Genomic DNA, 15,536 nt, shown 5'->3' with positions numbered 1-15,536 from the left:
TAGTTTAGTCATCTCGGGATCAGAGGGTTCCCGGTTCGATTCCCAGCTCCTGCTAGAGAGCCTGTTAAACTCTTTGTTGCTGCTCGTATGTATTGGCGCCTTGCATGCTTTGTTCCTGCCAGTGAATGAATGAGTTAGTGTGAGGTAATTGAAAAAAATCTCCTTGTTAGTACAGAACATTTACCGTAATAATCAGGATTAGTTGTGGTGTTGAGAACGTCAAGCTTCTTCCTGACAAAGGAGCAAACCTCATGAATGAAATACAATGACATACAAAGACAAACAGATGATAAACAGCTGTCACATCCTTAACGTAGTGACTCCATGCAGTCATCTGACCTGTACAACATTGGGTTTCTTTTACTGCAGACATCCTTTGCAGCTTGTCCTGTTTGTGGCTGATGTAAGTAAATAAATACATAATGAGAAGGAGTGAGATCCTGCAGTGATCAAAGTTTATTTAGAGGTGTGATAGAACAGAACTCACAGTGTTGACAAGCTGAAATAAAAGACAAGAATAAATCAAATACCTGTGTATTAAACATATTGCCAATATTCACAATGTGATTATCATTATTATTGTTGTTGTACAGTTAACAAGCGGAAGAGTCACCACATCTTCCATTTAAAATGATCTCAACAGAGAGAAAAAGGGATCAAACCGAAAATGTCTTGAGTCTACTCATCTGATCCGTCGTGTCATTCCGTTGCACGTGTGTGTGTGTGTGTGTGTGTTCCTGATTCTCTTTCAGCGTCAGGCCCTGTGAGTCGCGGCATAATTGATTTTTCAGCCAAATGTAGCATGATGCCGCTGACATTTCACATCACAGTCTGATCACACAAGCCATTTGACCTGCATGATAGTCTCCACTTGGCTTGTAGGATTAAAGCTAGCAGCACATGTCTGAGCGCCCAGGCTAAGGCTCATTGGTTGTGTAGTGGAAGAGAGTATATGTAGTACAGAAGGGAAACAGCAGCAGGGGGTTAGAGGTTCATGCAGGTCATCAGGTACACAACATGATACCACAGACACACACAGATCTTCATCCTTGATTATTTTGGAGAGCATCACCGCCTCTCGTCATGTTTCTTTGTCCCTTTGAAATCACAACACAGATTTATACGTTCTATTAGAGTGTGCTTTTTTATCATCCTTATGATCACATCAACATCATCGCCATCATCATTGTCATCAACGTCATTATCCTCATCATCGTCATCATCGTCGTCGTCATCAATTCATCATTATCCTCATCATCCTCATCATCCTCATCATCCTCATCCTCATCCTCATCCTCATCCTCATCATCCTCATCATCCTCATCATCCTCATCATCTTCATCAACATCTACTCTGGATTATGCTTGTGTGCTGTTAAAGAGTAGTAATTGAACAATTCTGACTGTTCATCCTCACCACAGGTTTGGTTTAGTTAACCAAAAACAGATCCAGCTGATTTTATTTTTGTATTACTAAATATGCATTTTCAACATACAGTATATGTCATAACAATATTGTATTTATCCATACATTTCATTCACCCCTTACTTGCTTCCAGGCTCAGCACTTCAATCGCCTTTATATCTTGTAGACTCTCTCTCTCTCTCTCTCTCTCTCTCTCTCTCTCTCTCTCTCTCTCTCTCTCTCTCTCTCTCTCTCTCTCTCTCTCTCTCTCCCATGTTTTCAATGACAATAATGTCCTTTTCTTCCTCAAGTGTCCATGTGATTTCTTTAGATTAGAACACATAAATATGACCCTACAGTGGCAGTTAGAGTCATGTGCAAAGCAGGGGACATTATGACCAAAGGCCATTACAATTATAAAACCACAAGGCAGTCATATGTAAGGACATTGATAAAGTTTGTAGCAGTTTAGCATAACAATCCTCACAATTAAGTAAAGATTCCATACTTGGTCTTGATACTGAAAGTTAAAACCTAACCAAACCAAAACCAATATTTCACCTTTAGACTAACTAAAGTTACTAAAATTAGTCAAACTATCTTTTTAGCTAAAACGTAAAACTAAAACTTTTTTCAATTTTCAGATGAAGCTTTGGTTTGGTTTGCAGGTTTAACTGATATGAAAGACTGCCCAGGTGCTGCAGGAAAGATGAAAGACATAGATTCAATCAGCCAATCAACAGAGGCCAAAACTAACCATGGCAAACCTCCTGATTACTGTATGGAGACGTGAAGATGTTGTAGATCCTTGTATGTCACACTGAATTAGAGGAGGCTGTTGTATTTTGTGATGTTTGTGCTAAAGTTCTTGAGTTTTAACCTGATATAGGGTAATTCTAAGAGTGTAATGTACACCGTTTTGGAGCCAAATTAACCCCAGTCCAATTAGAACAGAAGTCCTGACAACATGCATACTGTATATTACTTGGCTGCAAAGGAAAATTGTCTTTAAATGTCAATAAATGTAATCCCATTTGACTTTGAGAGAGACTTTTTCACAATTGCTCATGGATAAATAAGCCTCTGATGCAAGCTGAAGCTGATAAATAAAGTAATGCTCTATGAAATAAGGAGAGAGAGAGAGACAAAAGCGGTGTTAGAAATTGGATCAAGCAATATATGAAATAGGCGTGAGTGCAAGAGACCAAAGACAAAAGCTGGACATATAGACTAGAAGCAATATAAGACACAAAACCAGCTGGGAAATAAGATGACCCATTAAACTCCAGCAAAACTTAGAATGTTGACGTGGATGTTCGGCCAAATCACAGGAGCAGGGCAGAACATGTGTGTGTGTGTGTGTGTGTGTGTGTGTGTGTGTGTGTGTGTATTCAGAATTCTATAAACACAGCGAACATATATGGCAATTTTGACAACCACTGACCTTTTATTTTGCAAATTTCATAAATATACTGTATCAATGTTTTCCAACTCACTTCATGTTCTCACTAATTCCTACTGTTGTTGCCCTGGTGATGTATCTGACATTTTAGCTTCATTTTAACATTAATAATTTCTTCCAATTCTGTTTTATTGTGTAACTAGTTATATGCAATAATTTCTCAATGAGTCATGTTCCATCACTGTGGCCTCAGGGGAAGAACTTATAAAGATTGTGCAAGCATGTATGTATTACATTAGCAGGCGGGGCTTGGATGGCGCCCCGCCCCCCTGCGCGCTGCCCTTGAGCGTAACTGCAGCCTACTAATGAGGACGTGAGACCCTGGAGACTTGTGGAAAGTTGCTCGGATGAGACAGCTCCCATCATCATCTCCCAAGGACCCGATCACACTAAACTGGGACTAATTATTTATGAGTTACATGGCGGAGGAACTGTTAATAAGAAACAATGCGAAAATCAGCACGGTAAGAAGTTTCACATTTATCAAATAGTTGGTCTTATATGCTCACTTCTGCGCTGTTATTGCGCATGCGTACTCACCTTACCTGCAGTTCAGATATCCATGCTGAGCTTGCATGCCAGATTTAACCTATTTTCTTAAAGTAAGCTGTTGAATTGGTAACATGGGTCAGATCAGTGACTGCCAAAGTGACAGGTATCCATACCCAAAGGACTCGAGCTTAGCAGGACATATAAACTATTAACGTTTCAATAAAGGGAGGTTGTTGAACTGGTGTGTGGCCTTGAATCATCTAGTCAGACTGTTTTGCTCCAGTCAGCTGGGATCTTTGTAAAAAATCTAGTAGAGTCTCAAGAAAACTATAACAAAGTCTGGGCCTCGACTTCACATGAACATCAGTGCAGCTGCCTGGTAATCAACATAAATTGATTGCTTACAGCCTAGCGTTGTCTCTTATCTGCCATTTTTCACGTGTAGTGGTCTAATTTGCTCCATCGGGCCATTACCGGCTAAATTAAGTTTCTTTAAAGCATCTGTGCTCCACTGTTCCCTCAAAGCAGAGAGTTTGCCCTTTTCCTCTTGCGAGCGTCTGAACACAAAGAAAACCTTGTTTCTGAGCAACACATCCTGGATGTTTGTATCAGTTGGATCACAGTGACATCAATGTGAATTTGTAGTCAGGACTTTCGGTTTTTAGACACTGCTGGGAAATACAATGACAAGAACACAACGTATTTCTTTTGGGTTGAGATTTGCTGGTTTTGTTTTGTGCAGCGAGCAGCATCCGCCTCCCAAAATTGTGGACCTTCACAAAGACGTTAAGTCCCACTGACCCTCTGTCCTGAGTTAAGCTCGTTATGCAGGAATTTAGGATGGCCGCCAAGCAGATAGTAGCACATTTGTGTCATTTAGGAAACTTGGTGTTGCTTGTGAGACTTTGGTGTGGCCTTAGAAGTGTCCAGCTGCTACATTTACACATACCCTCAAAAAACACCTTAGCAACATTGAAGCTCTGGTTATCATCCTTAAGAGATATCTGGTTATCTCTGTTTTTCATGAGCTCTGGGCCTGGAAATCGATGCCGTTGTCACTCTGCTGATTGTGTGTTTGGCAGCTGCTGAGGAATATTTGAGACCTCAGTCCAGCTGCTACTTTTGTTTCACTTCTAGGTGATTCAGTCATGAGCTGCTCAGTGCCTCTAAACTCTGCAACCGGGTCCAGAGATCACACACTCACATGTAGCCCAATAACGATGCTGTGTGCATGCTTGTGTGATCAAGTACATCATACACTCATTGTTTCTGTGGTAAATATTATCAGTGTGTAGATAGTTTGCTGGTGGAGTTGTGATCTTCAATGCTCTTTTCTATATAAGACATTAAATTAAGGCTCTTTCTCATTACCACAAACTCTTCTGCACTGAGCCTTTGCTATAGTAACTGCTTTAGAGTGTTGAGTTGTGAAAATCCTGGTCAGATTTGTTTCTATAAGCTGTTTTCTGTAGGTCAGAGGAAGCTTATGCACCCTTCTTATATTTCATACAGTAAAATCTATAGGCTGTGTTGGAGTTTTGCATAACTCCTCAATGTAAACAAGCACTTATTCACATATATGATTTATGAGCTTGACTTTTTGAGCTTTCAAATACGGATGAAGTGAACACACATACACCCATCATAAAGCATTAAGGCCTCAGATTTGATTGTTGTTCACAGTTGATCCACATTTTAATAACCTGTCAATCAATTTTTGAGCGATAGCAGGTCGCAATATTGAATTTTAATGCAATATTAGATAGAAGTACCATTCATCTACGTTCAGATCTCTAACTGATCTCTCACCTTTTGCGCTGCTTTAATTGTTGCTTTAAATGTTTCTTTCCTCATCTTTCCCTCAGCATCTCACAAAGTCACTGCTTGCAGTTGCTTTCCTGGCCTCATTGGGAAGCTCCATGCTGTATGGCTACAATTTGGCAGTTGTCAACTCTCCTGCACAGGTTTGTCCTCAACATAAGCATCGTCATCATGCTCGTTGCCATCACACCTCTAGTTTTATGATCTAGATTGTTTCAAATGTTGGTTTGTCTGCTCTGTTGGCCTGAAGGTGTGCTCCATCAGGTTTAACAGGATCTGAAAATGAACAGGGTCTGAGTTAACTGAGTTGACTTCATTGTCATGTGGAGTCATGTGGATTTGTGTATCAAATCTGGAAGCTGCTGTTATCTGTCATTTTGTCCATCATGTGCTCTTTGCTCCTGACCTGGTGGATTTGCTGTGTTGTGACTTATGAACACATTAGCTGTGACCATTCCTGTTTGGCTATGGACAGTCATGTGTGAAAGCCTGGTCCATGTGCACATGATGGCATTTTTTTGTGTCAGTGCCACATTTCATGCACTTTGACCCACTCGGCACTTGACGACTCCCGTTCAATGTTCTGCTTTCACGTCAGGTGCTTCTCTGTTCTAAACTGGTGTGGGTACAACCTGAGGGCCTCAGAAGAACTAAACAGATCTTCCCTTCCCTGAATCTTTCTGTATCAGTCGTGTAGGTCTGGCTTTGTGTCTAAGACATTAAATTAGATTATACTGTAAGAGCGCTAAACTTCTTACGGACCTCCTCAACTGTTGATTTTAGGCAGACGGCCATGATAAAGGAGAGCTAGTGATGACAGTTGGACTTTCAAGTATGTCAAGACAAAATTAACTCAAACAGCATTGTTAGACTTTTGCTGCTGAGTCCTCCATAAACAAACTGTCAGCATGATGTGTTGGACAAGGAACGGCCTTTAAAAGGGACCGCAGCAGCCAGTGTGTTTGATAAACATGGTTACCGCCCCATAAGCAAGCCTATAACACTAATGAATTCTGTCTCCATGCAGTTTAGCCCACCAAAATACCAAAAATGTGCCATTATGCCATATGGTACAATTAGCTTTGCACTCTGCGGTTGGATTGACTAAAATAGAAGCCTAATAGTTAATGTTGTTGAAGGTGAATGTGGCTGCTATGTAACTGCCATGGAAACAGGATTTGTCCCATTGTCACACTTGAACAGATAACTGTGAACATCTTGAGCAGTAGCGGTTATAGTTTGTCGCTCTTGTAGTCAAAGTACATTATCTAAGACCTATATGTTCATTTAAGTACACATCAACGATCAGAGTCCCATAATTACTTTAACGACCAAATTATTTGTTTAATAAAATGTTTTAGATTTTTCTTTTTAGCAGTTTAAAAGCATGACTTAGATACATTTTATATAGACATTGACATGTATTCTTTGTCTTCACCAGTACATCAAGGACTTCTACAACCAGAGTATAGTAGAGAGTTATGGCTGGGCAGCAGACGAGGAGCTCCTCACGCTCTTGTACTCACTCACTGTGTCAATCTTTGCTATTGGCGGTATGACCGGAGCTCTGCTGGTGAGCACACTCGTCACCAAATATGGAAGGTTAGTGTGTGTGTGTGTGTGTGTGTGTGTGTGTATGTGATGTGTGTGTGTGAAATATGTCACGATTGTCTCATATGTTATGTGAGCAAAACAATTAAAGCGAGCATGTGCGTGTCCAAACAGGAAAGGGACGCTGGTCAGATCTTCCCTGCTGGTGGTTGTGGGTGGGGCTTTCATGGGCTTCAGTCGAGCGTGTCGGCTTCCGCTCATGGTCATCGTTGGCCGCTTCATCACAGGGGTTCACTCAGGTAGGCCTGCATGGGTCCTCAGTGACCTACACTACATTCTAATACATCATGTTTTGCTTTTGAAGTGATAGTATCATCTTTATTTAGCCTATTCTGGGATGTAAATGGCCAAATGTGTTTTTGGTATTCACGACATTGTTGTTGTAAATCATTCATTTATATTGTCTTTATCTTGTACTAGTGTTAATCTGTTCATTTCTGTTCTGATTTCCCATTAGGTATCTCTCTCAGCGTGGTGCCGATGTATCTGGGGGAAATTGCCCCAAAGAACCTGCGAGGCTTCTTGGGCCTCGTGCCCAGCATCCATATCTGCCTCGGAGTCTTCATGGCTCAGGTTCTGGGGCTCAGTGAACTCCTAGGGAAGGTACAGAGATGAAATATAACACAGTACATTTACTTTGTTCTGTAATTATGCGCTGTAATAAGTACATTAATCTCAGGGATGTAGCTGCTAGTTAATTAAGGTAAACTTATGACACATTGCAGTTTTAAAGTCGTTTGTGTTTCTCCACAGGAGGAGTACTGGCCTCTGCTCCTGTCCCTTGTGGTGATTCCTAACATGATCCAGGTGATGCTGTTGCCATGGTTTCCAGAGAGTCCACGGTACCTGTTAATGGAGAAGGGGAATGTTCATGCTACCATCGCAGGTAGGACAGAAGACATTTGATTTTCTAGTATTCTCTTGTTTCTTCTTCTTCAAAGTCATCAGGTTCCAGTGACAAAATAATACTAATAATACTAATAATACTAATAATAATAATAACAATAATAATAATCCACAGGTAACAGACATTTCCATGTTTTCAGTTAAGGAGTGAAAGTCAAGAGGTTTAATCACACAGTTCATTAAAAAACTAAATATGTACATAAATACAGTATATTTATTGTAAGTGCTGTTGGCTTTTTGCATCTTTCACACATTATAATTGAAAAGCAGATTTTTTTTCATTCACTTCATTTTTAAATATCATTGAACTCTGCGTCAGTACAAATGAAAATGTACCAGTTTCACTGCTGGGACCTCATTCTCATCTCTTCGTAACGCTGATCCAAGAGATTTAGCTGCCAGAAAACATGCGACAAACAATCCAATTCCACCAAACTCCCTCCAATTATGGTGTTTGTCAAATCAACATAGATTGCATTTGCTGTGAGGATGGCAAACAAACATAACCGTAAGTCTGAGTGTGTGTGATATCAAGCTTGAGTCAGTATCTTGGGGAAATATACATGTTATGATGATGAGGCATGGTTAGCAGCTTTGGTCCGCTCACCAGGAATGAGGGCCTGGACCTGCAGTTTGTGGCTCATTGTGTCTTTGTTTTCTGCAGCTCTGAAGTGGTACCGCTGCAAAGGCAACATCCAGGCAGAGGTGGAGGAGATGCAGGAGGAGCAGCGCACTCTGTCCTCCATAAAGTCTGTCTCTGTCCTGGGACTGCTGACGGACCGCTGTGTTCGCTGGCAGGTCATCACCATCATCGTGGTCAACATCGGCATGCAGCTGTCTGGCATTGATGCGGTAATTGCTGACTTACAATCATCTTTGCTTGTTTTTACAGGGCCACACACAGGTAAAGGTTTGGGAAGACACACATCTAACTAACCGCTGATATTCAGGAGAACTAGTTTAACTTTATATTTTTGTGCTGTATCACTTGTTTGTCTGCTCTGTTGGCCTAGAGGTGTGCTGCACCAGTTTTAACAGGATCTGACTTCTCAGTCAACAGAGTCAATAGTATCTAAAAATCAACAGGATCTGAGTCGACTAAGTGGAGTTCATCTTCATGTGGATTTGTAAAAACAGACAAAAAAAATACTGTTTGTAAAAACAGTGTAACTTTAATGCAGATAATAAAGAGTCACGGTGAAGCTATGTAAACTGAATTCTACTCTTTCTACTTAAAGGCTCTCCTGGCCAGTGAGCATTTATCATGTGCATCACAAGGTGTTTTGGGAGAGTGGGATGTTTTGGCTGATGCAATAGGCCGTCCATTCCCTCTACAGTGAGAAAGTTGAAACTTGTTCAAGTTGGCATTGGATTGAGGTTGAACCTGATGGAGCCTGGAGGAGAGAGGCCAGATATCGTAGATAAAGCATCCTCTTTAATGGTGTTCGGGTTTGAATCTGTCTTCTGGATTTAACAGAAACTGAGCTAAGATTTAAACCTGAGGAGTCTGAAATATGAAGTAACTATCAAATTAAGGATAGCATCTCTATTAGTAAAAGCAAAACATAATCCATACTGATACTCCATAGTTTTATGGATGAATGCCTTTTAGACTGATGAAGAAGTTCAAAGAGGAAAGTTTCATTTTGATGCTGCAGCAGACTGTGAGCACAGAGCAGCATCCTCACAGTTACCCACATGCAGTAACAAATGAATGAACCATTTCCTGCCGTGGGTCGCTCTGTGTGGCGGAATGACGAGCTCAGCGATCTGGAACGACCTCGGAGTTAAGGTGCTGCCGCCTGGATTCAGCGGAGGCAGATCAGGCACTCGCTGAGGACGGCCTCTGGTTGCGGAGAGCCTGGTGGTCCAACCCAGAGAAGCTGGAGGGGTTTAGATCAGTCAGGTGGTCCAGGAAAGACTTGGAAAGAGCTAGAATGCATGGGCGGGATGGAGTAGGTTAATGAATTAACGGAAAAAATAAATTCTTACACGGCAGTTCAATTAATCCGTGCATTCATACATTATGCTTGGATATGCACGTGTTTCCATATTTCAGTGCTGGAATGTTGATGAAACGCTACATGTATGGTTACTAAATCAACAAGACAGCATTGAACTGCACGGTCACGATCTTGTCCGCACCACATCAGTGATGGATGTTGCAACGGCAAAGTGTGATTAATGAGAATAACGCAAATTAATTTCAGGGGGAGAGCTTGTCAGAATTCCATGCTGATGAAGGGCTGCATCTCAAACACATGACTGATGGTCGACCTGATGATGATGATTACTGTGTTCATCTCCCCACGATACAAGGGGAACTCCAAAACTGTCTGTCTGTGTGTGTCTGTGTGTGTTTGTGTGCGTTTATATGGTCCCACACACTCTTGTGAGCATCCTGTTTTTGTCTTTTTCAGATCTGGTTCTACACAAACGACATATTCAAGAACGCCGGGATCCCAGAACCTCATATCCAATACACAACAGTGGGAACTGGGGCCATTGAGGTCATCTCTGGAATGGTGGGGGTAAGCAGGCATGTTTACACTTTGAGCACGGTTAAAAAAAAGTGTTGCACCAGAGTGGGGATTGATTGATATGTTCTGAGCTTAGCCCATAAAGTAAGTGAGCATCAACTGTATTGATTTAGACAGATGGAGTGGTTATACCTCACCAAACTTTGACTGCTTATCAAACAAAACAATCTGCTTAAAGATGTTAGATCACAAGAAAGAGCAGTTACAAAAAGTTTTGTTTTATCTCAAATATTTTGTGATGTACCATATATGTATTGATATTTTTCAAGACCTTTTGCCTGACCTATGTAGGCGTGTGTCATGAAATACATTGTCCATGTAACACACACAACCATGTACAGCAGGGAATATTAATGAATTTATTTATGTATTTATTTCTGCAGTGCTTTACCATTGAGCGGCTAGGCAGGAGGCCTCTGATGATCGGGGGCTTCCTCTTCATGGGACTATGCTGTGCCGGGATCACCGTGTCTGTCCTCTACCAGGTAGAGATTCATTTTATGTGCTGCTAGTCAAAGACCTTATGACATCAGATGGTAAGAAATGACCTGATTGAAATAGGAATCATTGAAATATAGTGTCCTTGGTTTTACTGAGTTTGGAAAATCCCATCTGAATTCTTTTAAAACTTTGTGCAATGTTCTTATTATATTGTATCACACTGTGCGATTGATGACTTGTGTCGTTTCTTTATATTATAGACAGAGCTGCCCTTCATGCGTGACATCAGTGTCGGCTGTGTTGTAGGGATAATTGCTGGTTTCTGCATAGGACCAGGTAAGAACTACAGGAAACACACCAAGAGGAGATTGTTTAATATCGACACTGACAAAAGCAACATGCAGTAGAACTTAATCATCATAGTAAGTTTTCATTTTCCCTGTCGAAAAACTTCCTCAAGCACCCAACTTTTCCAGTCTACCCTACATGTATGTACGCTGTAGTGTGTGTGTGTGTGTGTGTGTGTGTTCATTTGCCATAAGGTAACACTGCTCCCTGCTGGAATCTTGCACAATAGCAGCCAGCAACCTCCCCTCCCTCCCTCCGTGCTCCTCCTCCCCCTCCCCTCACTGTGCAGTGATATTGTATTTCATTACTCCTGTAAATTAGGAAATCATAACTGCCACAGTACATCTATTCTTACAACCATTTGTAAGATGGCAGACTTGAGTGAAGTGAATTAAGAGGGAATAGTTTACATCGTTGGGAGCCATGTTGAGTGGACCTGCGAGGATGATGAATTAGAACGAAGCGGGTTTACATAACGTCATTCGTCAAGCCGGCAAAATCTATATCTCAGCGCCGAGACGAGAATTTCTGGTGCTGCAATTAGACTTTTAATGGCTCATTGTTCATAAGCTAGCGGTGATGAATCTGGTTTCCTTCAGACGAAACCTTGCATGCACAATGAAGCCCCCGTACAAACCACAGATGTTGACAAATTATGGCCTAGTTATTGGTTTGACAATATTAAACCTTCCTCTATGCAATTATCATGCGCAGATAATGAGGACATCATTCGGAAAGCCCATCATTAGAGCTTTTACTAATGCATATTTCTCCTTCATAGCTTTCACTTCTAACTATGAAGAATTATGTTTTTAAATTGAAGACTCCATCTCATACATCCCACATATCAAAGTAATGAATTGCTGGAGTCTGGCGAAATTCTTCTCATTGTGGTTTCCAGTTGGGAGTCTTACCCAAGCAGACACACACCTCGCTCTCTTATCAGTGTGTGATCGCTGAGGAACATGCATTATGACGTTTATGAAAAGGAATATAATCAAATAACATTTCAGAAATATTTATCATTTGTTATTGTCAATTTATTTGGAATGACTGCTGTCCTGAGTGGGAATATTGATAACGTATCCGATGAACGAGCGCAATGATGTTCATTTCACAACTCCCAGTAGATTCATACAGTTGTGCTGAGTGGTTGATGAATGTGATTTGTATTGTAATGGTTTGACAGGATGTCTTGTTAGGGCAGACTAATACAGGTATCATACATGCTCTCTGCAGACTTTAATGAACTGTATTAATATGCTGTGGATACTCTCTGCAAACTCACTCACTGTGCTTTTCTTCCCTTTGCTCCGTGAAGCCGGCGTGCCCTTCCTCCTCACAGCCGAGCTGTTTAAGCAGTCGCACCGACCGGCTGCCTACACGGTGGCAGGCTGCCTCAACTGGTTGTCCAACTGCACCATTGGCTTCGTCTTTCCTTTCCTAGAGGTCAGAGCATTAGAGGGCATTATCATTATCGCCTTGGAGTTGGTGCTTCATGTGGAGAACCTTCTCCCGCCCTGAATTGAATTGTGTATGAACTGACTAACAGATGATTCGGGTGGCTGCTGGCTTATAGCTGCTCGTAAGGAGAAACAGGCTTTTCCAGCTGAGCTATATTTCTTGGCTCGCTCAAGGTCAGACACCGAGCAGGACTTAGGCTGCAGCAGGCTGTGCGCTTGCATGACCTGGTGCAGTAAATGAAAAGATCAGATCATCGTGATTGATCTAAATATGAAGATGTAGCACATGTGAAGGACACCAGACGTTGTTTCTTATGAGATCTCTTCTTCAGCCCTCAGCCTGAGTGTGTGTGGGTCACCACAGGGCAGCTGTGATGTGTTCTGTCCAGCTTTCTGTGAATGAACGCGTCTCTCCAAACACCAGTTAAAATGATGGTTTGCTGTCTCTCCACTGGTGGCCTCAGTCATTGTCCTCTCTGTTGTTCCAGTCAAAAGTACTCAAAGGCATTAGGACAGTTGTGTTTCCCTTGGAGGACAATGTAGCACTCACATAAAGTCTGATCTGACAGCTCAGTGTGTGCTTGCATGGCCACACACCTCATGTTTGACACTGTTAAGATAATATACAGTATAAATTACAATCTAGTCTTTATCGGCAGAAGTAAACTCGGAAAACTGCTGTGGAGTCACTGGAAGCTGCAGTTTGACATTTGCAGCAACGCTACGTTAGCTGCTAGCTGCTAACAATCTTTGCGCTAAACTTGTCTAAATACACCCTGGCGGTTTTTTCATGAAGGCAGAGAGATGAAACTCATACCAAGTGCATGTAAAATTGTTTTTTTTTTTTTTTTACATTCACATTCTGAGGCAAACTAACTGAAATGACCTGTACAGTAGCTCTTATAAACCCTACAGCAGCCTAAATGTATCTTCAAAGATCACATTTGAGATCATTCTCATGTACATTACGATCATTTGGCAGACGCATGTACATCTACTTACAGTTTATAATAGTGTTGCTTGTTTCTGTTTAGGTTTGCTTTTTTATCTGTGGCTACAACTCTGTAAAACTCTCCACGCACTAGGAAGTTTGTTTACATTTGTCTTTATTTTCTCAAAAAATCCCATTTGTCTTTTGTTTCTGAACCCAGAGGGCGACAGGTCCGTACTGCTACCTGATCTTCTCCGCCATCTGCTTGGCAGTGGCGCTCTACGTCATCTTCGTCATTCCCGAGACCAGAAACAAAACCTTTCTGGAAATCAGTCAGATGTTTGCGGCGATCAACGGCTTCCGTGAGAATGAAAGTGCGGAGTTGACATCCGTGGAAGGTCAGCTCAAACTGACCATGATGAACGGCTATGGAAGCATGCGCTAGTATGATTAAACCCCCAACAGGAGCAGAGAGGAGCAGACAAGCGGCTTCTTGTCTTCTTGAGGTGGAATTGTGGAATTGTGCCCACAAGGAGATTTTCTGCTTCATGTGAAAACTACGAAGCACAGTGCTGCTGTACACACACACACACACATACACACACACACACACACACACACACAAACACACAGAGACACAGAGACACACACACACACACACACACACACACACACACACACACACACACACACACACACACACACACACACACACACACATTCACGTGCACACATTCATGTCATGTGAAAACACTCTGGGCTGCTCCTTCTTGTACATATGACCAGACTGCAACTCCTTCAAGTTCCTTTATTGTTTCCACGGTTAATCCCCAGTCAAAGCGTAGCTGCTGTGCTGTGTGTGAGATACAGTGAATGTCACGCGTTTCAAATCAACCATCAGTGACACGTTAATCCATTTCTCTGCACATTACAGCATTTTTATGGGAGGTGAGTTGTTTTTCCAAAGCTCTCTCAGGAGTTTTAATCTGCGTGCATTAGATTCACTTTTTGCACACATCCCCTGATTTCTCTGTTCATATTTACTTGTACAGAGTGGATGTCTTCATTTTATGACATGGCCTCTTAGGCTGTGTGTTGTCATATGAATGAAGCAATATTTTCCAGTTAACCCATGTTTACAGGACCCAGAACTTAAGCTTGTGTTTGTTCATTCACTTTGTGATTGTGTGTCTCTTTTTTTGCATCAGAGATTAAGTCGTCGAGTAGTCAATCAATATGCACATGCAAACCTTCTTAAATAATTCTAATTTATCAGTACATCACATGACAGCCACTGTACATGTTTGTTCAGTCAATTTGTTTTTTTTATGACAACTTCCTGTGTGGAATATGGTGACAATGTGAAATATCAAATATGCATATAAGGTTGATATAAATAAATAGTGCCTGAATGTGTAAAATGACTCTTTGTTCTTTGACATTGTGTTGTATTGTGTGTTGGATGATTGAATGAAAATGTCAACATTTAAAATAAGAGTACAGATCAGTGAGAGTATAAAGAGAGATACTCTGATTGTACCCCAAAGTAGCATTTAAGTACAGAACAGTACTTTTGCGCTTCATCATTATTTTAGCTTCTTAGAGGGCTGAGGTTTGCTTTGTGTGTTGCGTTCGCTGTGGAGCCTCCTGATAGATAGAAGTTGCTCCCATACATAGAAAATAAAAATGCAATGAAAAATCATTAGCTGGTGTTATTGCCCCTCACCAACCACCTTAAAAAATGAGAAAATAATAAAATTACAATTTCAGTGCAACGTTCTATATATCATGAAGTAATTACCAAAATAAAAATTATTGTCAAAAGTCAAAGTGCTGAACTTGAATGGCTCCAAAACAGAGTCGGAGCCAAAACCTAAACTGTTCCGAAGTCTACATAGAGAAAAAAGGAAGGAAACACATTTTATCCAACAGGTCATGAATACAACAAGACCTTAATCTAAAAAGTTAAACATTAAAAATTCCCATTGGACAGATCCCATATGCCCCTGTCATCCAAATATAAACACAGCATGCAAAATAGAGGGATTTCTGGCAAGTTCAAGTTCGAATTGAGCAAATACTGTGGTGATTGCTCAATTAAAGGGACAAACACGTGA

General features: G+C 41.2%; 1 protein-coding gene across 1 annotated transcript; it reads left to right on the top strand.

Annotated features, from left to right (window-relative positions):
* The first annotated feature begins 3,214 nt into the window (after positions 1 to 3,214).
* slc2a15b (solute carrier family 2 member 15b) lies at positions 3,215 to 14,697 on the top strand. The gene is made up of 12 exons (XM_076145604.1): positions 3,215 to 3,330; positions 5,224 to 5,322; positions 6,621 to 6,781; positions 6,905 to 7,029; positions 7,248 to 7,393; positions 7,544 to 7,676; positions 8,361 to 8,548; positions 10,117 to 10,227; positions 10,620 to 10,721; positions 10,938 to 11,013; positions 12,347 to 12,474; positions 13,640 to 14,697. The coding sequence occupies exons 1-12, from the start codon at positions 3,277 to 3,279 to the stop codon at positions 13,862 to 13,864; spliced, it is 1,548 nt and encodes a 515-aa protein (XP_076001719.1). The 5' UTR covers positions 3,215 to 3,276; the 3' UTR covers positions 13,865 to 14,697.
* The last annotated feature ends 839 nt before the right edge of the window (positions 14,698 to 15,536 follow it).

This window comes from Genypterus blacodes, unplaced genomic scaffold, assembly GCF_046128005.1.
Source record: "Genypterus blacodes isolate CSIRO-AG114 ecotype Tasmania unplaced genomic scaffold, CSIRO-AGI_Gbla_v1 ptg000030l_1, whole genome shotgun sequence".
In the NCBI taxonomy this organism is placed as follows: Eukaryota; Metazoa; Chordata; class Actinopteri; order Ophidiiformes; family Ophidiidae; genus Genypterus; species Genypterus blacodes.
The sequence above is the reverse complement of the archived record's forward strand: the minus strand, read 5'-3'. Positions and strand labels throughout refer to the sequence as shown.